Raw genomic sequence first — 25,171 nt, 5'->3', positions numbered from 1 at the left:
CCAGCAAGTTTTTATGATGTCAGAATGAGAAAGAGAGTGAACCTACATTACCAATATGAGTAGACAACTGAAAATACTGCAGTTTTCTTTGATATGCAAATGAAGGTTCTATGAAGCTGTTAAGATGTGGAAAAACTGTCAGTGTAGCTCTTATGTGCGCATGGCCTGTGGGTTGGATGGGCCACCAGAACTACACTGAATCAAATGGGAAGTCATCTCAAATGGCATTCAGACCTTGTTGTCCTGGTTACAAAGTGCTGTTCAAGGCAATCAAAGTGGGACTATAGCAGTGTATTTAGGATGGCATCAAGACCTTAAATAGACTGAGATATGTAGATACCAAAAAGAACAAAGCTGTTCAAGCAGATGGCAGAGTGCGTGTTTTGAATCAAAGACCTTTGTGAAATTTGAGGTTTTGCTGTCTTTAGTGATTAGTGTTACTTTCTACTTTCTACTTTAATGACATGTGATGAATTATGCATGAAGGTCAGGCCCAGGATATTATGTAGCCTTGCTGGGTGCTTGCCGTGATACTATTGTAGATAAAACATCCTCATAAATCAATGCTTGAGTTGTCTATTGTGTTTTTCTGTTTTGCTGTTGTTGTTGACATTTAGTGCACATCGAGGTGTTTATGAAACGGAAGCAACAATTCAAACAGGCAAGCAGTAGGATGCATTGAAGAACCGATCTTCTACTGTGAATTGATGGAAAACGTGAAGATCCATATCAAAAACCTCCACAAGACGTGGTCACACCCTGACGATACTTCCAGCAAGAGAAACGAAACGTCGGAACCAATGTACCATACGCGGTTTAATCCAGGAGAACGAAACTGCCAGTCAGTGAAGATCCATTTTAATAATCACCCAGGCGATGACCGCGAGGAAATTCAGGTCCTCTGTAGATGCGGGCATGAGATATTGAGCAAGTACTGACCTTTGATGCACACCGGAGGATGATGTGCAACCTAAATTATTTATGATCATTCCTGTTTCAGTTAAATTTGCTCTTTAGTACATTGTTGATCTAGTTAATGCCTTTCTCCCTTCTGGTATGTTCTGTTGACCTGGAATTCTCCATAGGTATTCTTGGCAATGTACCATTTTCTTTTTCAATGACGTCTGTAAAGAAAAAGTTGTTATTTCAGCAGAATTTTTATTCACACGGAGTCTCAGACGTCAGTCACTACTGCGGTGCCAAAAGCTTGGTCGAAAAATCACTACTATTTTACATATATCAATTTTTAGCTCTGGCTTTTTTAAAAAAGAAACTTTTAACTTTACGTACGCTGCTGAAACAAATGCTGCACAACAGACATTACATCTTATTTCAGTCATTTTTCACCCGCAGCTGACATTAATTTACTCATTTAATTAATTTAATTACGGCCAGTTGCTGGAATTTTTGGTTTCAGATGTTTGTGAAGTGTTGACATTTTAGGAATAGGTTGGCATTTAAAAAAGGGTGAATAGTTCCACAGTTCAAAAGTGTCTCTGTATGAAAGTTTCATCATTTTCCAGAACCCCCCCCCCCTCCAGTTTGTGTGTGTCGTTGCTTTACAAAATCTCTGCTTCACCTGGCTTTTTGAGCCCAATAGATGAAGCAACTATTTTGACTCCACGCTCTGTGTGTGTGTGTGTGTTGGGTGTCATCCGATGAAGGCAGGGCACCCATCCTTCCTGTCAAAGGGTCCGATTCGTTCACCGCCGGCCGCTCCGACGCAGCCTGGTACCAAGGACAGCGCCTCAGACGCGTCCATCACACACACTTCACACACAGCCTCTGTATCCGTTCACCGTCCATCACGAACGTGATATGCAGAGTGAGAGTTGCGTGCGCGCGGTCGCAGAAATACAGCACTGTTCCCCAATTAATTCGCACTTACCTCCTCCGTATGAGGTGTGAAGGATTCAAGGAACAATTTTGGGTTTTCCGTATGCGTGTGTGTGCGTGCGCCCGCAGTTCCCTCCTCCGGGCCAGATGTACAGCCACTCGTGACGCCGCGAACAAAGGGTTGTGAGAAAATCTGATTGATTGATTGCCTTATCGATCAGCGCAAGGAACTCAGCCGAACCCCCCCCCACACACACACACACATACACACACACACGTAATTAAGTTGTACCCTTTACCCTTTCAACCCTGTCTATATGTGCTGATTTATGAGCCATGGATACGGTTCCGCACACACAGACACACACACACACAGCGGCGCAGAAATCCACAGGCCAAATATCCCGAGAGAAAAAGGCGAATAATATTAATAAATGTTATAATAAAGTACAGCAGTTATAAGAGTTTCCCACCCAGAGAAGTGAACGTGGACTGAGCGCAGGGAGAGGGTTTCTGCCCGCGGCGCCGTAGAAAAGTAAGACCTCGGGGCATTTTGGGAGCGCCGATCGCGCTACGCTGTGAACACGTTACCCCCGCATGTGTAGTGCTACACACCCTTGCCTACAGTGTGTGTGTGTGTGTGTGTGTGTGTGTGTGTGTGTGTGTGTGTGTGTGTGTGTGTGTGAAACGTGTGCGCAGCCCCGCGCCCCACGGTGCCTCTTCGCTCCTGTGGAAGTTGAAGTGGCTCGGCAGTTTTGGCCCATGGCATTTGTTCACCGAGAAAGGGCGCAATTTTCTCATTTCTTATTTAGCGGCAGCAACATGTTTAATAATTCCAAGGGCATGATGATGATGATGATGATGATGATGAGTGAAGTTTGGATTCCTCGCGGAGAATGAAACAGGAAGAGTTTGCGGATCGGCTAGTGCCGGGTGGGGTGGGGGGGGGGTGGAGATCACCTCTGTCAAGATGAAGTCCGAGAACCTGCTGAGAGGCAAGAAGAAGTGAGACCAGACAAAGCGGCCGCTCCCCTGCAGCACCTGGCCTCACAAAGTGGCCGCAGTTGCCGCGAAACGGAGATCGGAAGAGCATCGGACGGCAGGATCGACTGAAGGGGAAGGAGAAGGAGGAGGAGGAGGAGAAGGAGGAGGAGGAAGGCAGCAGAGAGCGGGCATCCGCCGCTCGTCCGCGCTGGAGCGACGCTGGAAAGAAAGGGGAGAAGAGAGGAGAGAGAAGTAGCGAGTAGCGCGGCGCGAGCGCGCCTCCCCCTCCCCCCCCCCCCCCCCCCCCCCCGCGTGCCCTCATCTGTGGAGCGACGGCAGCCGCGAAAAGCGATGATCATGATGCTCCCCGCGCCGTAGCGCTCCGCACTCACCCGCTTCCCCGTCGAGCGCAGCCCCGAGAGGAGCAAGGGCGGGAATTACGGTAATAAGTGAGGTGCGCGCGCTGACGCTTCGCGGCCGGAAGGACGGGCGCTCTCTCGGACCGCAGTTCGGACCCGTGTTCGCACCCGCCCCCCCCCTCCCCAGAGCAGGTGCCGCGTTCCTCACGGTATGTGTTTCACTTGGAATCTTGCATTTATCTGGTTACCGAGATGTCTTTTGAGATGCGGTGTGTGTGTGTGTGTGTGTGTGTCCGCCAGGAAAGAGAGCGGCACTTTATTGAATTTAATTTAAAAAGAAAAACCTGAAATACCCCGACTAATTGGAATATACAGGTCTATAATAAAACGGTATTTAATCTTGCACTGGGTTTGCATGTCGAGTACCGCGGATCACAGCTACATGATGATCCTTTTGGTGTCCGTAGAACGCAAAGTGTGTGACGCAAAAATCATGTAAGAATCTGTGCGTGTGCGTCGGCGCGAGCCGCTATAGGATGACAGCGGCGGCCACACGGCGTATGTGTGTGTGTGTGTGTGTGTGTGTGTTTTGAACTTAATCATTAAAAATGTAGAGGCGCTCTTTCAATGGGCTTGTCCTCCACATGTCAGGTGGAAGCCTCCTCCTCCTCCTCCTCCTCTTCCTCCTCCTCCTCTCCCTCATCTCATGGAGTTCTCCAGCGAGCCCGCGGCTCTGCGGGATGCCAAGCAAATCCGGTGGTACAACGAGTCCCTTTACCAGAGTAACTTCAGCGTGTACAACGACACGGACGGCTTCCTGCCCACGGGCGTGCGGGTCACCATCGTCGTGGTCTACATGATCGTGTGCGTGGTGGGGCTCGTGGGCAACTGCCTGGTCATGTACGTCATCATCAGGTGAGGCCCCTGGATGCCCAGCGCACCTCTCCTGCGCTACAGCATCATGCTGTTTTGTCTGTGTGTGTGTGTGTGTGTGTGTGTGTGTGTGTGTGTGTGGTGGGGGGGGGAGAATTCAAGTTTTCAGCAGAGGCAAGAAGTGACCAAAGAAAGGTCTTCTGACTAGTTAGGTATGACCTCGGACACTTAACCATGGCCGTTAGTTAGTCCTGCAGAGATGATGGTAAACATGGCTTTACCGTGTTTTTTGTTTCTATACCAGTTACAGAAAGTAGCCTTCATATACAGATAATTTATAATTGTGTTTTGGAAGACAAAAACTTATATCCTATATGTACACAGTCTTCAACTCGATAAATGATGCTCAGTAAACACAAAGCAATAATGCTGTCATATAGTTATAATTTTATTGTTATTATAGCCGTCACTGCTGCAATGAGCCCTTTGGCAGATACCTTGAAGAACAACTTATGAGACCAATATGGCGATAATAGTTTTTCTAATTTTTAGAACTCCTCATTGGGCCCTCTCCAAGATTTAGATCTTAATAACCTGTTTGGTGTCTGCTAAATCTGACTTTCTTTTGAGGATCAGCTCAGTTCTCTTTTTTTCCTTTTGCAATTTATGGATTTATGCTGATGTATTTCTGTTAGTTACTTTTTACTGTTGCTTTTTTTATTGTTGTTTCCATTTGTTCATCCATGCAGAAATCCAATGTGCATCGAATACAGCCATCATACACTGGGAGCTTCCTTTTTAAAAATTATTTTTATGGCATCCAGTTGCTTTGTCTACTTCTGGTGTCATTTTGCTTCCATCCTTTGGACCCCTTTCTCATTACCTAGAAGGTTCAGACCTTTATTTCACTCAGAGTTTCTGTATTCTTGATTAACCACAAGTTCAGAATTTTAAAAAGGAACTCTGGGCAGGTCAATGCTATTATGTTTTTTGAATGGCTAAGTATTACCTTTTTTTCAGATACCCAAGCTTGATCATAGCCTTCATGATCTTTCTTTTCAACAATTTGAACTGTAGTTTTTTCCAGCTATTACATAGAAAACTAGACACAAAAACACAACAACCATACACACACTTAGATGTGTGATCCTATGTATTTATGTGTTCTGACAAGTGCTGGTTATGGATTTTGGAAATAGTTGCCAAAAGGTAATTACTTTCTTTGGGAATCTCATTTGCAAGTGATAAATGTTTGTACTCAGACAGTTAAATTTGTACCTCCTATAATGATGACCCATTTCTGGAGAGAAAAAGAAAGTAAGATGTGAAAGAAGGCTATGCAGACAGACCCATGCTGTGCTTTTGTAAGTGGAACTGAATTAGTGCTACAAGAGGCAAACAGTGTTCTTTGTGTCTGAGTGGAAAAATGGCCACTCTGCACCTACTGCGTTTATGCGTGTGCGTGTTCATGTGAACTTGCCTGTTATGTTTAATAAATCATAGTGTTATTTTACTGGTGTTGTATTACCCTTGGTGGTGTAGTGGGTTGGACCGGGTCCTGCTCTCCGGTGGGTCTGGGGTTTGAGTCCCGCTTGGGGTGCCTTGCGATGGACTGGAGTCCCGTCCTGGGTGTGTCCCCTCCCCCTCCAGCCTTGTTCCCTGTGTTGCTGGGTTAGGCTCCGCTTCCCCGTGACCCCTGTATGGGACAAGCGGTTCAGTAAATGTATGTGTGTATTACCCTCACATGAAAGCAAACTCAATTCTCAGTAAATATCTAAATATATCTTGATTTTTTTTGCAAAAAACTTCATCAGAGTCAAATCCTGCTGTGCAGCTGTGACTTCTGGTAATGTACATACAATATCTGAGAATACAAAACAAATACAGTATATGTACCGGGGTCATTCCTTTTTTCCATATCATCCTAAAGACATACTTCCTCAAGACTTTCAAGGGCAGCAGGTGGCGTAGTGGTTCGAACCATTGTATTACAGTTGAAAGATCCGGGGTTGAACCCTGTCTCCAGCAGTAGTACTCTAGGTCATGGTGCTTATCCTGAACTGATAGAGTAAAATGACCCAGCGGTGAAGATGGGTAAATGATTGTTAGTAGTTTAGTATGCAAATCAAACCTTATAAATCACTTTGGAGAAAATGTTTGTGGAATAAATTAATAATAATTTGTTTGTTGGCCTTTAAAACTTTGATATTAATTAGTACACCCAGCCATAAACACAGCAGCATATTCTCTGCAAAAATCAAAGTTGCCGACCAGAAGTTAAGCAAAGGTATGTTTCCAACAAATTTATGTCAGTCGGGCTTAACTTGCTGGATGTTTTAAAATTCAAGCCAGGGAGACCTTCAGGCTTCCGAAAATCACGGGGAAGCTCTGCATTCGCTTTGCTGAGATTGTCTCAGTAGCATGAGCAGCCGATTAAAAAAATAATGTAAACAATTACAAAAAATTGTTTGCACTTCATGTACACCAGTTCACACACACATTTTCAGAACCGCCTGTCCTATACGGGGTCGCGGGGAACCAGAACCTACCCGGTAACACAGGGCGTAAGGCCAGAGGGGGAGGGGACACACCCAGGACGGGGCACCAGTCCATCATAAGGCACCCCAAGCGGGACTCGAACCCCAGACCCACTAGAGAGTAGGACTGCAGTCCAACCCACTGCACCACCGCACCCCCTTACACCAGTTCATATACTGGTAAAAATCCTAATCCAACTGTTCACTCATCAGGTGTGAATAATGACACCTTTGTTGTGATCCTCCTGCTGATGCGTAATAGTGGAGCGGGTCTATAGATAGCGTCGAAGACACAGTCGCTCTGCGGCCTTAGCAAGTCGTGCCTAAATTCACAGGAACAACCTCACTGGTCTGCCTTTTTTGACTGAACTCTCCATCTGTCCATGCTGACTTTTCCCAGTATAATTAAAGAGCAGCATGCGCACCTCTAGTTGGAAAATATCAATCAATAATTTGTCACAGTCACAGTTCTTGGGTTTCAACCCATGTAAATAAGATTTTTTTTTTGATCAGCTGCTGAGGAGATTATTTTATTTTTTGGCAAGGAGTGCATTTTTTTTGCTGTTGCTATGTAGAAAAGAAAACTTGTGCATCTTGTGATATCCTGTCATACAATTACTAAGTGTGAATTAGTCTTGAGCCACTTTCAGTAGACGATGGCATTGTGTGCAGCCTTGCTGTTTATAGGAAAATTTTTTTTATGATTAATCGTGATCCAGGATTATCATTCTGTAATTGTAGTTTCTTGCATAAAATAAAATACGTCAAAAGCCCTCTGGCCCTTATCCACACCCTTCGAAATATTCAGTCTGCGGAGTCCACATTTTTGTGGACCAGTTGTTTTACCATAATAAGCTATCGGTCTCTTTCGCTCCTCCACGTCCATGCTGTTGCAGGAAGATCTCCCTGATTCATGCGTTCTTACAGGCACTGTTTCCCTTGGCTCTTCTGTCAGACCACCAGAAGCCTCTTGTCTGCTAAAGGATCATAAATCCTCAGAGCCCAGCATATCCAGGGCTGTTCTGGCTTCACAGCAGAGTTCAGAGTGGTCCAGACCTAACGATCCAGCTCCACTGTGGGCTCAGAGCTTCTTCTGCTGTCGCGGTTACAGACGGAACTGCACGTAATGGGAATGCGTAACCCTGGGTGAACGAAAAACTTGGCACCTTAAGGCAGGCTCAGTTAGAGCATTTTGTTCTGTTCCAAAGCAGAATGGAAACATGCCATAATCATTACCAGAGGCACGGGTTGCTCTGCCTCAAGCCCTAAGGATTTGGGCCTGCGTCATGCTATATTAAAGATACCCGAAAAAAAAACAACACTGAGGGCCATCCTGCCGAGGAACGAGCCACAAGTCAGGTCAGAGGGAAAATACCACCCAGGGGAAAAGACAGGGAACAAGACAGTGTTTGTGCGGAGAGCAAGCTGGACGAGCATAACCTTGCGCAATCCTTCTGCTAAATGATCACGAAAATAACAACGGCAACAGCTTAAAACGGAGCCAGGAATACAGAAGGATGCGCAAAGGGACACGGGATCAGTTGCATGTGGAGGACACTCCTCACATACAGCCCTTAGAGGAACACCGACAAGGTGACATAGCCTGGGCTGCACCCTTCCGGAAAAGGAAGTTACCGGTAAGACAGACGTTCCCCCCGGGCACTTGCCTCGGACTCCCGGTGCTGCGTAACGCAGTAAGGGTTTGGGACAAGCTGCGCTCGGTCAGTCTGTGCTCCGCGCTGGGTCACGCAGCGACTGCTCCAGCGTCAGCCGTTCTGCCCCAGGGGACTTGTCCTACCTTCATAAAGAAGCCTTCACTGCTGTTGAAGGAGATGGCTTTCTACAGCTTCCTCCACGTGACCGTGTTTGGACCTCTCTTAGGGTACTGAAAAATGTGATCTGCTGTCAACTATATTAGTCATCCAACCTACAGCTGTAGTACCCTTGAGCAAGGTACTTGGTACTAAAGGTGCTACATAGCTCCACAAAATGAAAATATAGCTTATTATATGAGTCAAGGGGGGTGCGGTGGCGCAGTGGGTTGGAATGGGTCCTGCTCTCCGGTGGGTCTGGGGTTCGAGTCCCGCTTGGGGTGCCTTGCGACGGACTGGCATCCCGTCCTGGGTGTGTCCCCTCCCCCTCCGGCCTTATGCCCTGTGTTGCCGGGTAGGCTCCGGTTCCCCGCAACCCCGTATGGGACAAGCGGTTCAGAAAGTGTGTGTATGAATATGAGTCAATAATTGCAAATACTGTAGCTTAACATTGTAAGTCGCTTTGGAGAAAAGCGTCAGCTGAATGAATAAATGTAATGTAATAACCTGTAAAAATTTGCATGAAGATTTGAGTAATTCAATATGGATGCTGATTTCTTCCCCCTGTTCCTCAGACAGGGTGAGTAAGTGCCTTCCAGCTGAATTCAGCTCTAGATGATCGCTCTAGTGGTTTTCAGAGTAGGAGAGGGTAAAGAGGTGATTTACACCTTTCCTGACACATGTCCTTGAAGTGTGAACAGTGGGATAATATTAGTTCTGTACACCCAGACCTACACGTTACTCTCTGCGAGGCACCAGAATCTCCCGCTGCACCACCATGCTGCTCTCCAGGGGGCACCGCAAAAGAAAGCATTTGACATCTTTCAGTTTTCCTCTGTAAAAACCAGAAAAAAAGACGTGTTTCCTGGTGTTCTGCTCTAGATGGTAACACATGGTTGCGCTCATCTCTGAACACCAATAAAGCACCTGCGGTCGAGAGCATGAGCTGATGAGCATTTGAGAGGAAAGATGGAATTAATCTTTTTTGGGTCGATGGCTAATATGTCATAAAATTTTAATGACAAAGCAGGCCTAACAGCTGGTTTTATGAGCACACATGGAGCTCTGTGGACAAAGCAAATAAATCCGTTTCAGAAGAGTGGGCTTTTTTACATGCTAAAAACAGCAATGCTTCCATGTTTCAGACAGAACACTTGCTCTGCTGTCAGTGGGGGATTTCACTTTGGCAGAGGAGACCTTGGAAAGATCTCCTGGCATCTGGATCTTGCATCATACCCGTGAGGTGCCGTAAAGATGTCATCAGTGAAATGTAACTATGATTTAATATACGGCAGCAAAGGACTGTACTGGAGAGCGAGCAAAAGACGACTCTCGAAGAATGTTAAAGACTTCCATGAATAACAGTGCTTTTCAACCTTTTACTGTCATCAAGGCAGTGCTGTCAAAGAGACCCCTTGGAGACAGTCGGTGAGGTGTTAGTGAAGGTGTTGGGGTCTTAATGACCTTTCCGAGACACATTAGCTCTCTTTTTTCTTCTGCCTGACTGCACAAAATACCTTAATTAGTTCACTTAAGATTGTCCCTTATGTCATTTTTTTCTTAATGAAGGAAGTGCAATAAGTGTACACAAAGCGAGCGTTTCCCTATGCCAAATGAAGACGCAAGGGTTTGTCAGAATAATGACTCTCGCATTATTCTCTTTTCCCTGGAGATGATGAAATGGAATGAAATAGGTAGTTGATGAAATTCATTTTTGACCAACATTATTTACTGCATTTGGCTAAAATAGTGCACAAACATAACGTGTTCATTCGTTAGCTTCTGCCTTAATGTGGGAAATGAAAAGAAAAGGCAAACAAGGAGGAGAAAATTATTTTTTGAAAAGAATGTGTGCCAAAACGTTACGCCGGACATGAGATGTAACAAAAATTAGGGCTCAAAGTAAAATATGAAATTAATGCTTTAACCTTACAATGCACCACCAGAGCATTAAAAAAAGTGAGAACTTGACGGAAAAGATGTAGATTTCTCTCTTTAAAAGGGGAAGCCTATTTTTTTTTTTAAAGTCCTGTGGCAATTTTTTTTTGCTTCCCTTGCAGTCGGAAGTTTACAGCCCTATAAATATTGTTACTAAAAGAATCTGACACTTTGTGAATGGTTCTGCACGCACGGAATTTATCGCCAGATACGGTCAGGAAATTACCAGGTCACCTATGAAGACTTGCCATTTGAACAATTTATTGAAGTAGAACCATAACATATCAATACGACTCTGACCCTGAAGGTTGCATATTTCATCGCTTGTGGGAGTGGTCCATGTGGTTGAGATCAGGCACAGGTGGGAGCCGAAGGAGTACATTTCTCTCCGGCTCCTCAAGAAGGTGGCAGAGGGGTGGAGGTTGGAAAACGCAAATTCTAGAATAGCTATGAGGAATCCATGAATGAAGCTTTATTGTGGTTGTGACACATGACTGATGCTGAAGTGCAACAATGAGGTCTCCAGAGCAGATCTTGGAAAAGTACCATGAACAGAAAATCTCAGTGCGATTAAAACAGGAGGGTGCCTTGGCTTCAGAATTTACCACAATCCAGGTCCCTTTCAGTTATCATTGCAGTGCCACAAATTTTGATTCGGTCAAAATGATCTTCGTGAATCAGCCAGTTTCAGCACTTTAGGCATATACTCTATGGTCCTATCTGTGTCATGCATGAGTTTAGTATGCAGTATACGTACAGTGAATTAAAACTGAAGGAGAATGATCACGGTTATATGGAAGTGAAGTGAAAAACTGCTTCTCAGTTCACGTTTGTTGGTCTAACTCGTCTTGTTAATGTAAATATCATTAACAGGGAGTTGCAGATGAAGTATATTTCCATATTGCGTAACTTATGCTGCAGTATCCATCGCATGAATACACCGAAGAGTAGTCTATAAATAAAATTCTTACATAAAGCTCGGCTTCCCTTTGTTACTCATAGACATGGCTGATCGCTGGGATTACCGCGTGCTCAACTCCTCTTTTGGGGATCAGTAAAACCCAAGTGTGCCCTTTTAACATGTCTCTCATTATATGCTTCAAGACAGGTTTTTAACAGAGTGGTCTGCCTGGTGCTGTAATGATCAGTGCCTGAGAAGTAGCCACGAGAGCTTGTATGGTTTCAACTGTCATAAGTGGCTCTTCATACATTATTTAATGGGCAATGGAAAAAGTCTGACCTTTTGGTCCAAGCTGCACTTTTTTTTGTCCTCTTGTTAGGTGTCAGATAGCACATTTTATGCAGTCGACAAAGCTTCGATCCCAAAGCAAGGACTTGCTTTAGTCACAGCTGCCATGATGTCAGCAGCAAGCTTAGGTTGAATGTATATCTTCAACAAGCTTCCAAGACGTATTTTATTATAATATATAAAAAACACCCGTAATGTATACTATTACTTTACCAGTTCTTCCGATTTTGACAATTACTTGTTGAATGTATTAAATAATACTGTAATTTCGCTAACCGATAACTTTGACATCCATTTGCAATTAAGAAAAATTAGTATTTCTACTGTTAACAGTGATTTTCGTTCTCTTTTGGGTATTTAGAGATTTCGCATTGTTTCTGCACATCGGTGGAAAAGCACAGCAGCATTTAAAGATAAAATCTGTAATTCTCAGCCTGTGTACCCAGACGCAAAAGTGCTGTTTCTGTAGAGCAATATTTCTCTTTTCTTAAGATTATTCTTTTAATTGACTCCATTTGTTATGTCTTCAAGTGATAGCTTTCAGCACATTTAGACACTTAAGTTAGAAGAACAAATCAATACAATTATAGTCCTCATCATATATTAATAATAATGTTTAGAGAGCCATTTAGACAAATGCACAAGTTTAACACTGACATTAAAAGGCTGTGTTGTGGCATCTTACAGACATTAGGATTTCAAATGGTTTCTGACCGTGAGCAGTGGTGAGACCTAAAAAGGTAGCCGGTAGTGTAGCGGTTAGAGCTACTGCCTCTGGATCCAACAAGGTCGCAGGTTTGATTCCCACTTCTGGCTGTAGCACCCTTGAGCAAAGTACTTACCCTCAATTGCTCCAGTAAAAAAAAAAAAAAAAAAAAAAAAAATCCCTGTTGTATAAATGGGTAAATAGTTGTAAGTTTGTAACTGTAATAATAACTGTAACCTTAAAAGTGTAAGTTGCATTGGAGAAAAACATGGTAATGTGATCAGGATAGGCACTGTACAGGAAGAGAGGAAGCTGGAATATATGTACATGTGCTCAGCAACAGTTGTGAACACTGATACAGTCCACAACCTCTCATGAGAAAGAGTAGAGTGTCAGCAGCTGTAAGAGAAGCAGTGTTGAGGGAGAAGCTGTTCATCAACTTCCTGGTCAAAGCAGCCCTGTACTGTGTTTTACTGAGCTGTTCCACATGTAGTACCAGTCAAAAGGTGTGAGTACACTTGGGCAACCTAGGCAACACCTGTACGAGAGGAATTGCGCAGAAAAGGGGAAGCAAAGGAACTTACAAGCGTCTTAGATCTTTGGGAAGCGCTGCAAAGAACTGAAGACATGACACTTCCTTTACTTCTTCTAAGATAGTAACGAAATGCTTTGAGAGAACAAACTAGTTTCCAGCATCTGGACTCTCGCTTCTGACTGTCAATGTAGCCAAAAAGTTGATCCCGTAGACTTCCAGCAAACACACGGCAAGAGACACAGGGTGGTCATTCTCACGATCACTGGAGAACTCTTCAGAAGTTGCTGGTTTGGGTGCAGTCCTCTCAGACGCGTTACTCTATGGCAACTTCAAGTGCTGAGCCCAGGTGAAGGACGTCTGATAGGGCTTCTTCTGCCGCTCAGACACTGTCTGCTCCTCACTTGATTCCCGCAGGCCTTCCGCCCTCTCGGTAGGACGCTTGCCGTTATCCAAGCGGTTATTCACGAGCCCTGTGCATTTCAGAAAATTCAATTACTTTGTTTACACAGATAAATATTGTCCTCATTTAATCTCAAGCTTTTCAAAAGGTGAACATTTGTTTTGTTTTCATTGTTTACTCTAGTATTTAATTCTAGACAGATGCAGTTATTTTGCATGTGATCCAAAGTACTTAATCCATAGAAGTTTTTTTTTTTTTTTTTTTTTTTTAATTAATTTATTTTAAATGTTAGATAACTCCTTCTACAGCACTTATTTGTTAGTAAAGGCTTTGTATGCACCTGGACACATTCAGAGTGTGTTTTCTCGACAAGATTTTCGGTTGATTTTCATGCAAAAATTTTGGAAGTGCTGCTTAGAACGGAAAACCATATTTACTGTGTTTTAAAATCATAGTGGAAAAAACATATGATGATCTTGCATCCATCATAAGGTTTACCGCTGCTCTGTTCCGCTCAGTCCAACCATCACACACATTCTGTTTACAATGTGTACATTTCTCTGCGGTAAAAATTTGTTTTTTACCACAGTTGCACTGATTTTTGCACACATAGTTTTACCTCCCTTACCCAACTTTTACTCGATGTAATTGTCAAAATTTTTGGCAAAAGTCTGCAGCAACCAGATTGAGAAACTCAGATTTATTGCCATTTACATACTCACTGTCATTTAAGATGCGTGTCAACTAGTGACACATTGTTAGGGGTGTCATATTGCTTCAAATTACATTCCAGCTAGAGTTATTGTCATTGTACCTCCTTGTCTCTCAGCAGTATGATATATAGCCATGCATATACTGGTTAGATAGACAACTGACAGTTTTACAACATGGTGACAGCTCATTCCCAACACATACCCTTGCTATAATTTATTGAAAGGCGACAATCTTATGGTAAACCATTAATTACCCTAATATAAGGGAAAAATCTGACATATTATAATTAAAATAAACTGAAATATACAGTATAAGGATTCGTTAATTACAAGGCTGGCCATTGACCTCTCTTCCCCAGTTTCTCCTTGGATGATCACTGATCTTCCAAACAGCTATTATCAAGTTATTGGAACAGAAACCTGTGACAGGAAACTGTAATCACAGATTTTAAAGTGAAAATTCAGAGCTATAAATACATATTGTATTTGAACTAGGTCTGGTTACATGTTGGAACGTGGGCTACGTTTCACCCAGAACACATGTTTCTGTTTTATTATGAATATTTAATATAAATATTTATTTAAACATTTAGTGAGTGGATTGTTTTATTCTTCACATTTAGTTTTATATTTAGTTTGGTGCTGAAATATGCTGAAAATGAGAGGGCACATTAAGGCCCACTGTAAGCTGTTTGATTGGGAGAAAAGAGCAATCAGCACATAAGTGGAGGTCCTACAGTAGGGGACACTTTTAACATCTCCATCAAAGGTGCACCATGTTGTACTACTCGGAAGCAAATTGTTATGATTTTTTTCCTCTGGATATGAAAACCGTTTTTATAGTAAAATCTTAGAAAACAACGTTTCCTGTCCTTGTATCATTTTTATCAGTGTTTTGTTTTTGGGTGCTTCATTAACAGATATTTCAAACCATCCGTTAACCAAAAAGTTACATTATCTTGGCCTGTTATGTGGAAAATGTATAGAAAACATCAAAAATTCAATACTACTCAAGCACGGGGGGGTGGTGGCCCAGCGGGCTCGGCCAGGTCCTCCTCTCTGGTGGGTCTGGGGTTCAAGTCCTGCTTGGGGTGCCTTCCAGTAGACTGGTGTCCTGCCCTGGGTGCGTCCCCTCCCTTCCAACCCTGTGCTCTGCATTGACGGGTGCGTACTCAAGCACAAAAAGGATTACAAAATTATAACCACACATACACATTTTCAGAACTGCTTGTCCCATACGGGGAACCGGAGCCTACTCGGCAACACAGGGCATAAGGCCAGAGGGGGCGGGGGACACACCCAGGACGGGACACCAGTCCGTCACAAGGCACCCCAAGCGGGACTCGAACCCCAGACCCACCCAAGAGCAGGACTGTGGCCCAACCCACTGCGCCACCGCGCCCCCGCGCCCCCAATTATAACCCTTCTCTGCAATTTTTTATGAGTAACAAACTATTTTATCATTTTATGCACGTAGTCTGAAGTTGACAGAAAATGGGGAATATAATGTGAGTATAATACCATAATAATGTGAGTGGGTTTTCATCATGAATACATTACTTAGTTGATGCTTTTATCCAAAGCAACTTACAGCTTGCCACTGGGCATGGTGGCACAGTGAGTAGCGCTGCTGTTTCACAGCACCTGGGTGGTGTGAAAGGACGTGGTTTTGATTCCCGCTCAGTCTGTGTGGAGTTTGCATGTTCTCGCCATGTCTGCGTGGGTTTCCTGCAGGTGCTCTGGTTTCCTCCCACAGTCTAAAGACATGCTGTTCAGGTGGATTGGTGACTCTAAGTCACCCATATTGTGTGAGTGACAGAGAGAGTGTGTTCCACTGATATGCGGATGAGTGACCCAGTGTAAGTGTATCTAAGCAGTGTAAGTCACCTTGGTGAATGAGGTGTACGGGCTGGTAACGCTACACAGAGCTCATTGGATACCACTTTGGAGAAAAGTGCCTGCTAAATAAATAACTGTAGAGTATTTCTCTTATTTAGATGGCTGGATGTTTTTGATTGAGCAATTCATGTGGTAAATAGCTTGTTCAGTGGTATTACAGCAGGACCAGGGAGTTGGGTTTGGACCAGCAGCCTTCTGGTTACGATTCCATGTCTTTAATTCCGTCTGTGGGCTCTGATCAGTCGACACTTTGCCATGTAGCTCACAGGCAACACTGAGCTCACGTGACCACTACTTTGGTGCGCTGCGGCTTTCTCTGGATGGGTGTAGGTTCAGCTGGACACATTTTTCAAGAATCAGAAATGAAAAAAAACCTGATTTGATTCCAGCTGTAGTTCTATAATTTCAGCTATTGTGTGGCCTCACCTCTGTGATTTAGAAACAGAACTGTATATTGCCTTCAATCTGTCTTAGCTTTGAATTAAGTTTCATGTTGCCTTAGTGCATGTCATTCAGCAGAAAACCCTCAGTGAGACCTGGCGGAAAGTGTAGATTGTTAGGCAATTGAAGGGACTTTTATGGTCCACTCACCTGCGGTAAAAAATTTTCTTTCTCTTTTCTTGGGATTAGGCACTTCTGTATTTCGCCTATATTTCACCATGCTGCATTTTGTGCTTTTATGTAGTAGTTCATATAGGTAAAAGTGTATTCACTGCATAGGTCAGTTGACAGATATCTTGGAAACGTATAAATTGGTTAGTTTTAGGGCTGCAAGCAAATATCTACCTTTTCCACATTTAGATTTTATTCAGAACCTTCTAGATTGTCAAATTTTTAAGCCTCAGCAGCAGAGTTCAGTGCAGTTGTGCATATAATTCAGATTTTAACTGTGTAGATATGTTTAAATTATGTCCATAGTTTAAACTATGTAAATATGAGAATTGCTAGAGCAGCAAACTTTCTTTTTATTGTTCTACTCTTATCTGATCAGTTCTTATATACACATCCACTGGTCATATTTTCTAATGTATCACTGCTTAAGTTTTAGGAGTGTTAGTCATCCCCTCTTCTCCTCTTTATCTAGTGATCAGATTTTCCAACTATTCCAGGTATGTCAAGTATTTAGGAGCCTGGCTATATATTTTGTATGGGGAAAGTAATGAGTTCATGACACACAGCCACCCAAAGAGCATGGAGGAAATGTGTATTTTATGAACAGCATGTTTATTTTTGACAGATGACATGTAAAATATGAAACTCTATGAAAAAATTTCTTAGTCAACTCTTTATGGTACTTCGGCTGCCTTGTTACTAGGCAGACCGTCTAGCCAGAGTGATCTCGGGGATGATCGGGGCAGTAAGGAGCACATTAGTCCGTGAACTCAACCCCACAAATTGGAATGCAAAAAATGACTCTGTGAGATGGAATGGGATTCTAATAGAAGTTGCATTATGTGGACAAAATACAACAGGGAAATGCTGCTTATGAAGGATAAAATATAGTCTTAATTACAACGGCTTCCGGTAAGACCTGTTACAAGTAATAGAAATTATCATAAATGTCCTTAATTTAATCTAGAGCCATTTCGCAGATTGACTTATTGAAAAGGGTGCAGTACATGGCTTTATGGCTTTAGACTCGTGGTATTCACCTGTGGCGGATGGGACATTAACCAGCAGTCGGTTCCACAGACTAATGTTTGCAAGACTGACACAAGGCCAATGCTGCAGGCATGTGTGAGGAATGGCAGATAAGCAGCGCTCGCTGAGTCAGCACTGTAGTATATTTCTCAAACTGGTCTTAATTTCGGTTTGTGTCAGGTAAAGATCTGTCTTTCCTCCAAACCACGGTGCCTGCCACTTGCAGATTTCCAGGAGTCCAGCTGATGATGTGTGTTTCTCACATGTGAACCCCTGAATAATCCTACGGTGCGTGGACAGAAATTACTGCCGTGGTGAAACACACAAATGTGGGTGTGTTCCCTCATGTTAATGTGCACCCTAACTCTAATGACAACAGAAAGGAGCTGTCTCGGTGGCATGGTGGCACAGCGAGTAGCGCTGCTGTCTCAGAGTGCCTGGGTGGTGTGAGAGAATGTGGGTTTGATCCCTGCTCGGTCTGTGTGGAGTTTGCGTGTTCTCCCTGTGTCCGTGTGGGTTTCCTCCAAGTGCTCTGGTTTCCTCCCACAGTCCAAAGACATGCTGGTCAGGTTCCCCCATAGTGTGTGAGTGACAGAGAAAGAGTGTGTGTGTTCCAGTGATGTATGGATGAGTGACCCAGTGTAAGTAGTGTATCTAGCAGTGTAAGTCACCACGGTGAATAAGGTGTGTGGGCTCATAACACTACACAGAGTTCATTGGAAGTTGCTTTAAAGAAAAGCATCTGCTAAGTGACTAAATGTAAATGTAGTACAGTCCACCCAAGGAACATGTGACTATGGTCTGCATTTGCAGAGCAGCTGTTTGTCAGGAACCACAGAGAAGAAGACAGCCATGAGTGGTGTCCAGTGCACCACAAACATAACTAAAAGAAGAAGCTGAAACAACCACCAAAATGATTGGAAAAATATCAAAAGGAGTGAAGACATGAAATGATGCATTTGATTGGAAAAAAGGACTGATGAGAACTGTGGCCCATTGTCATGGCCAATGGGAAAATTAAAAAGTGTATTGAAAAGGTACAATAGGAACGTCAGGGGAAAGAACAGATTATCCAGGATACGAAGCACAGTCTGCGGGTCAAGAAAAGACCCCAGTGTGAGGGAGCTGGGCGGAGTGAGACCGGGGGCTCGGCCCCCTGAACATCATGACCGATGACCCGGCTGCGAGCGGCAGCGTACCAGGTTCTCGATTATCGGTCGCACACCGATGCAGACAGTCCTCCGGGGCCTGTAAAGCACAGTCAATAGATGCCGCGTGGAGCCAAATTCAGCAGCGTAACATGAAAAGACAAGATTGATGGCATTAGCATGGGGCGGCAAGATCGGCCCTTCCGCCAAAGGGAACGCCGCGACGGAGAAATTACGATCGCGAGAATGTCCCGGAAAGATTGTGCCCGAGTGTTTGAACACAATGTCATCGGGCTCTGCTCAAATTCCAGTTAATACCCGCCGTTGCAAGATTTACAAGCAGCACATTAACGAGCTTCTCTGTCATTTACATTCTAGTTGTTGATTCCCATGCTCTCGGAGTATGCAAATTTATAAGGTGTAGAAGCAAAGCGGCCTGATAGGATCTGTCAAAGCGACGTGTGAATTAAGAGCCAGTCACGGCCCATCATGTACGGCACTGCGATTCACTCTCCTTATTCCCAGTACGTGGAATACGCTGTCATGTAGTGCCTACTCGCTGTCTTCTGACTCATACTGTGTCGATTTACATAATGAAATAATACTTAATAACACTTCAGTGCAATGGCCAGATGATTATGGTCAAACACAAAGTATGTCTGTGTTACAAAAATGTCATTATTCCACACTGTTGGGAACATCAGTATATGAATGGCAGTGAGAAACTGGAAAGAATTTAGGAGTTGCTTTGTAAAAAAAGCAATGAAACTGAGCAAAGATCCATCGCAAAAGGGATGATACTGTATCTCTACACGCCCAATGCTGAAACGATTAATAACGTACAGGGGGCTGTTTAACAGCTCCCACAGTTGGCTCATGAACATGTGGTGAAATTAAACTCCTGCTGCATGTACAGTAGCTTCAGTGTACATAGCCTACATGGTGCTGGATGGCATCCATGGCAATCTCCCGCTGGTGCCACAGCTGAGCATCCAGATGGGCTGCCAACAGTGCGTCCTCTCAGCTCCCGCCAGCATTTGCCCCTTGAGTTCGCCCAAAAAACAGCCTCGCTACTTCCCAAGGAGACCCAGTCGTGCAGCTGATGACCTCAACACGACCACCAGCAGGTCCACCTCTAGCGGAGACTGGGTCATAGCGCTCTCACCGGAGCGGGACGGGACAGCAATCCCCCCTTCGCCCATTCTGGTTTTTGCTTAAGTGAAATACCAGGTTTTTTACGCTTCATTTACTTGATGGCTAGCCAATTTCAGTCGTTTCTACAGCTATTGCTCTACATAGATCGCAGCGACAACCTGACGTTTAAAACTAATTCCCCTCATCTCCGACTAAATGGAGCTGTACGAGAAGATCTCTACGCACTCATCGTCTGTGAAGGACATGGCTGCTGCAAAGTCTCTCACTGCCATACAAATGTGCGCAGTGTTACCATTAAAACTATATGCTGTACTGTTATAACTGTTATAACTGCATTAACGGTTCACAAGCAAACGACAGCTTCAAAAATCAAAATTAATTTTAACACTGAACTTAGAGTGTCCTAATACTGCAGAAAACCAGCTACAAAATCAATGTGTTAATTCTTGAGAACATATGAAGAACTGGTCTAAGTTGTAAAGGCAGATCGTTGCTGTTTTACTTTCTGTTGCGGTTAAGTTTAATTGATGTCTTCGCTGATGGGGTTCAATAAAGGTAAATTGGGTTTGTCAGAGTTTATAGCCTGTCAAATGTTAATGTGGAATCAACAGTTTTAAATGATTGCAATTATTCTGCTGTGCTTCTAGCAAACGCCTTTAATTTACTATGTTCGTATAGGGATTATTCAATTAACATACTTGATCATCCGTTACACCCCATCCAGACCTCTTCGCTCTTCCCCATCTGCCCGCTTGGTGGTCCCACACACGAAAGGTAAAGCACAAAGGTTCTGAGTTCTGGCTCCGTTGTGATAGAATGACCTCCCCCTCTTACTCAGATCTGCTGAATCTCTATCCACATTTAAAAAGAGTCTGAAAACTCACCTCTTCCAGACTCACTTTGCCTATGATCTCTTAAGTTCACGTAAGGTGTAAATGTTCATGCGCCATGATTTTAAGATCATATCCGGATAAACCTTTACACAGCTATTCCTGTATTGTACGTAAATGTTTATATACACACACAGTTTCAGAACCGCTTGTCCCATACGGGGTCGCGGGGAACCGGAGCCTACCCGGTAACACAGGGCATAAGGCCGGAGGGGGAGGGGACACACCCAGGACAGGACGCCAGTCCGTCGCAAGGCACCCCAAGCAGGACTCGAACCCCAGACCCACCGGAGAGCAGGACTGTGGTCCAACCCACTGCGCCACCACACCCCCTATGGTTATATATCTATCTCAAAAAAAACTAGGAAGGTGATTTGGAATCCTGGATATTCCCATAAACCTTTATGCAGCTACTCACGTGATGTACATTGGTTCATATGGCAGAAAGAAACAACCTAACTGTACTGAAGAATCACACGTCTGCAACTACGTCTCTCTTTCTCCTAATTTAACATACACATTGTATTTTCTATGAGATGTATGTTGCCTTGGAGAAAAGCATCTGCTAGATGAATAAATGTAAATGTAAATATAATTAACTATAGATGAAGTCTAAATAATCATTGGAAATCATTCAAAATGTGATATTAAATATTATGAGCTAAGATGAAGTTAATACTGAAGATGCAGCAACATTTATAAAACATTTTTCCAGAAATTTTGTTCTTTTTTCAATTAAGAAATTCCTTCATAGCCTTCTTTTGTTCCGACCTCAAGACTTTTCCATTATATCAAATTTTTTATTTCTTGTCCTTATCCTTTCAGTTGGCGAATTCATCTTCTAATCCCAATGCCTTTAATCATTCATGTCCCCAAGACTCAAGGATAAATGAATTCAGACAAATTTGTCAGCTGGTGTTTCTTGCGATTTATTCAACTCAGAAAGCTTTTCATGCTGTCAGGGATATGGAATAATGGAAAGGAACTGCCTTAAATATGAGGTGTTGCATCGTACCTGTCATACATAGGGCCTTTATGTATACTATTGAAGCAGCACTGTGAGCAGAAGGGGATTTGTGCAGAGGCCATATATTCAACAAATATTTATCTCTTGTTGATGTCGCAGGGCTGTAATTGTTTGTGAATTAACAGTGCTGATCTGTGTACAGAACTACAACCCAGATGAGATTAGAAATCCCCATAGAGACACAATGCAGTGTCTGTCATTAAAATTTCAACTTCCTCTGACCCTTCGTACCACTTTCGCTTCTTCGTCTTGCATTTTTTTCACTGTATGTATAATCTTTAATCTACAATGTCTCAACTTCGAGCACTCTTGAGAAATGTAAATCCCTCACACACACAAACAGTAATCCTGTATTAGAGACTGATGTACCGCTTGTCAGAGATTTTTGCTCATTTAGGACACCTCGACATGGATATTTTTCGTATCCTGCTTCTGTTTAAATTCAGACCACTTGAAAAATAGCAACAGTCTTAAATCTTAAATGTTTGACTGTTTATGCTGAATGTCGCATTTCACTGCCAACTGAATGCTTGCATGGACAGAACAGTACAGTAAATATTCCAAAGTGTGAAAATGACCACCAGCCAATGTCAAAGGGTTCAGTTCATTATTAATGTACATGTAATTCAGCATCCTAAAATATACCAGAGTATACATAATCTAATATTAACTCATTCATGAAAGTAAAATAGGCTTCTCCGATTTTCACTGGGTATCTTATGATACAAAGTGGTACGATTAATATGGCTACAAAGAGTGTGAGATATGATAGAAATCCTCTTTTCCTCATCCAGTGTTCTAACAAGTCTCTTGGCTCCGCTCTGCTACAACTTGACAATAATTTACAAAGTCTCAGACGACCAGATGGTCTCCATTATATCGTGCCCCAGAATACGTCGTTCTGCAGATACGTCAATCCTTACTTGTGATCGTGTCTCAACTGTCAAACACTTTATACCTGCAGAGAGGGTGCTAGACCCGCAGAGCGATGCATTTTAACTAGAAATCAAAAGTTACAAAAAAGTACTTTTATAATTGTAATTTATCTCTTATGATTAGAAAGGTGTTCTTAAAAAACTATATTTTGGTACAATAATCAAACCAGGAGACATCACTCCCATCCACTAAAGAAGAGGGAATGCAACTCATTTCAAGTGACAGGGCCTTAATATCAAGTACAGGGTTGAAATTTTCAGAACTCACTTTCCAAAAATAGGGACACTTTGTCAGGGTGACAGGTCTGTATTGGTGTAGTATATCAGTGACCCTATCTATATGTTTACAAGCAATCTGCAATTATTTCTCATGGTATGGCAGAGACTATTAGCGTATTACAAGGGGCAGCTTCCAGTGTAGTGGTCAGGTTGCAAAGGTCACAGGTCTGAATTGTAGTACCCTTGAGCAAGGTATTTACCTTCAATTGTTCTAGTAAAAAAACAATGTCTAGCTGTATAAACGGGTAAATAATTGGAAGTAGTTCAACATTGCAAGTTGCTTCGGAGAAAAGCATTAGCTAAATGATCATATGAGTCTTATATTTTCTTGGACCTGCAAATTATAGCTTAATGGAAATGAATGCTGTGCAAAGATTTGTATTATTTGGGAAAGTCACAGTGAGAAGTGTAAGAAGCAAGAGCTAATTGTAATACTTAGTTACTACATATGCAGTGGGACGCTCAAGGGTACAATTGGACTAGAGTCTGGCATTAGAACTGCTTTCTAAAATTACACTAGAAAAGAGCTGTAACAAGGTCAAAGACAGCACTTATGCCTCCAATGAAACAACAATTTTGACATAATAAAAATCCTCATTGCCATATTATTTTACTACAGCCTCTGGTTTCATTTACATTTCATGTGATGAAAACAACAATTAACTTATTTGATTATTATGATTAGTATGAACTGCTTTAGTATTTTAGAATGATAATAATTGGCATCAATTCAAATGTGCAAATGAAAAGAACGGGATACTGTTGCAAACTGAGGGACGTGTATTTCCACAACTAGAACCAGATGGGTCTAATGTGAAACTCCATGCATCCATACTGTCATAATTATCGCTGTCAGTCTAGTTGGGAGTTTAGAAGGTCTCTAAGGCTCCCAGGGTGACTGCTAATGAGTGGCAGGTTGTAACCTATTAGTCATGTGCAAACTAATGTAATCCCAAGCATGTATTTCCTCCTCATTTCAACACGGGATCATATGCACATAACAAATGGAGGATGTTGTTGTTCATGGGACAGTATTTTCCTCTGTGACCAGTGGAAATTGCTGTTCTGGGCATCATGGGTGCACAACTTATATGGAAGCAACAACAACAACATAATAATAATAATAATAATAATAATAATAATAATAATACACACACATTGTCTGAACTGCTTGTCCCATATGGGGTTGCGGGGAGCCAGAGCCTAACCTGGCAACACAGGGTGATAATTATTATTATTATTATTATTATTATTATTATTATTATTATTATTATTATTTGCCACAACCCCACTCAGAACAAGCGGTTTCAGTGCGTGTGTGTGTGTTCTTGTTGTTGTTAACAACTGGTAGTGTAGTGGTTAAAGTAACTGTCTTTAGATCCGAAGGTTGTGGGGTCGAGTCTCAACTTTAGCTTCAATGCCCTTGAGCAAAGTACTTACCCTAAATTGCTCTAGTAAAATTATCCAGCTGTATGAATTGGTTAATAACTATAATAATTATAGCCTTAACACTGTACATTCCTTTGGGGGGAAAGCCTCAGATAAATGTATTATTATTACAAAAACACAACGGCTCCAAGATTTGTTGCAGTGTTATCGAGACTTCTGTTAATGCAATGCCATAAAGAAAAAGGCAACGTACCAAAGTCTTCTTGCATTCATTCTTCATTTTCTTTTACATAACTGGTCACACACTGCGAGTGGCGCTACGCGCACAACGAGAGACGTAGCCACAACACATTCCGGCGTGCGCGGCTGCAAACACATTTTTCCTTGCTTGCAATCATTTTGTGAAGACTGTAAACACTTGTCAGAACTCTACAGACACACGGCTCTATTTCCAGCACGGTTTCCATAGTGTACATTCTTCTAGCAGTGCCGTTAACACACACGTCAAACTACCAAACTCCACTTGCCAGTTATGCCACACACACATCATCTGCACAAGTCCAGATCAAATGATTGCTTCTTTCTTTCCAAAAGCTCTGGCACGTATGGACCTCGCAGAATTTCCCACCTCAATGGAATGTCAGACGAAATTAGAGCTAATTTTGTGGAACAGGTTATCAGCCATGAGTTAAGCATGTGCCTGTTTAGCAATCGTATGGGTTTCATTCACCCAGAAATAACCAGATGTCAGGGACAGTGTCCACAGTACAGATAAATTAATATAATATTTATGTTTCGTAACTATGTCATGTAACACCATAGTTTAAAACTAAATGCGGTATAGTTGCACGCACAATTTCCCAGGTA

General features: G+C 42.8%; 1 protein-coding gene across 2 annotated transcripts in view; it reads left to right on the top strand.

Annotated features, from left to right (window-relative positions):
- Positions 1-3,122: 3,122 nt before the first annotated feature.
- oprl1 (opiate receptor-like 1) overlaps positions 3,123-25,171 on the top strand; it is a 33,903-nt gene continuing 11,854 nt past the window's right edge. The window contains exons 1-2 of one of the 2 annotated variants that reach the window (XM_018737814.2): positions 3,123-3,388; positions 3,831-4,094. In XM_018737814.2, the coding sequence (XP_018593330.1) occupies positions 3,886-4,094 (209 nt within the window). In that variant the 5' untranslated portion in view covers positions 3,123-3,388; positions 3,831-3,885. Of the gene's footprint in view, positions 3,389-3,830; positions 4,095-8,099; positions 8,227-25,171 lie in introns of those variants that run through there. The other variant, XM_018737815.1, reaches the window with a different exon arrangement.

The sequence above is a fragment of the Scleropages formosus genome, chromosome 2 (genome assembly GCF_900964775.1).
Source record: "Scleropages formosus chromosome 2, fSclFor1.1, whole genome shotgun sequence".
NCBI lineage: Eukaryota > Metazoa > Chordata > Actinopteri > Osteoglossiformes > Osteoglossidae > Scleropages > Scleropages formosus.
Note: the sequence above shows the minus strand (reverse complement) of the source record. Positions and strands in the feature narration are given on the sequence as shown.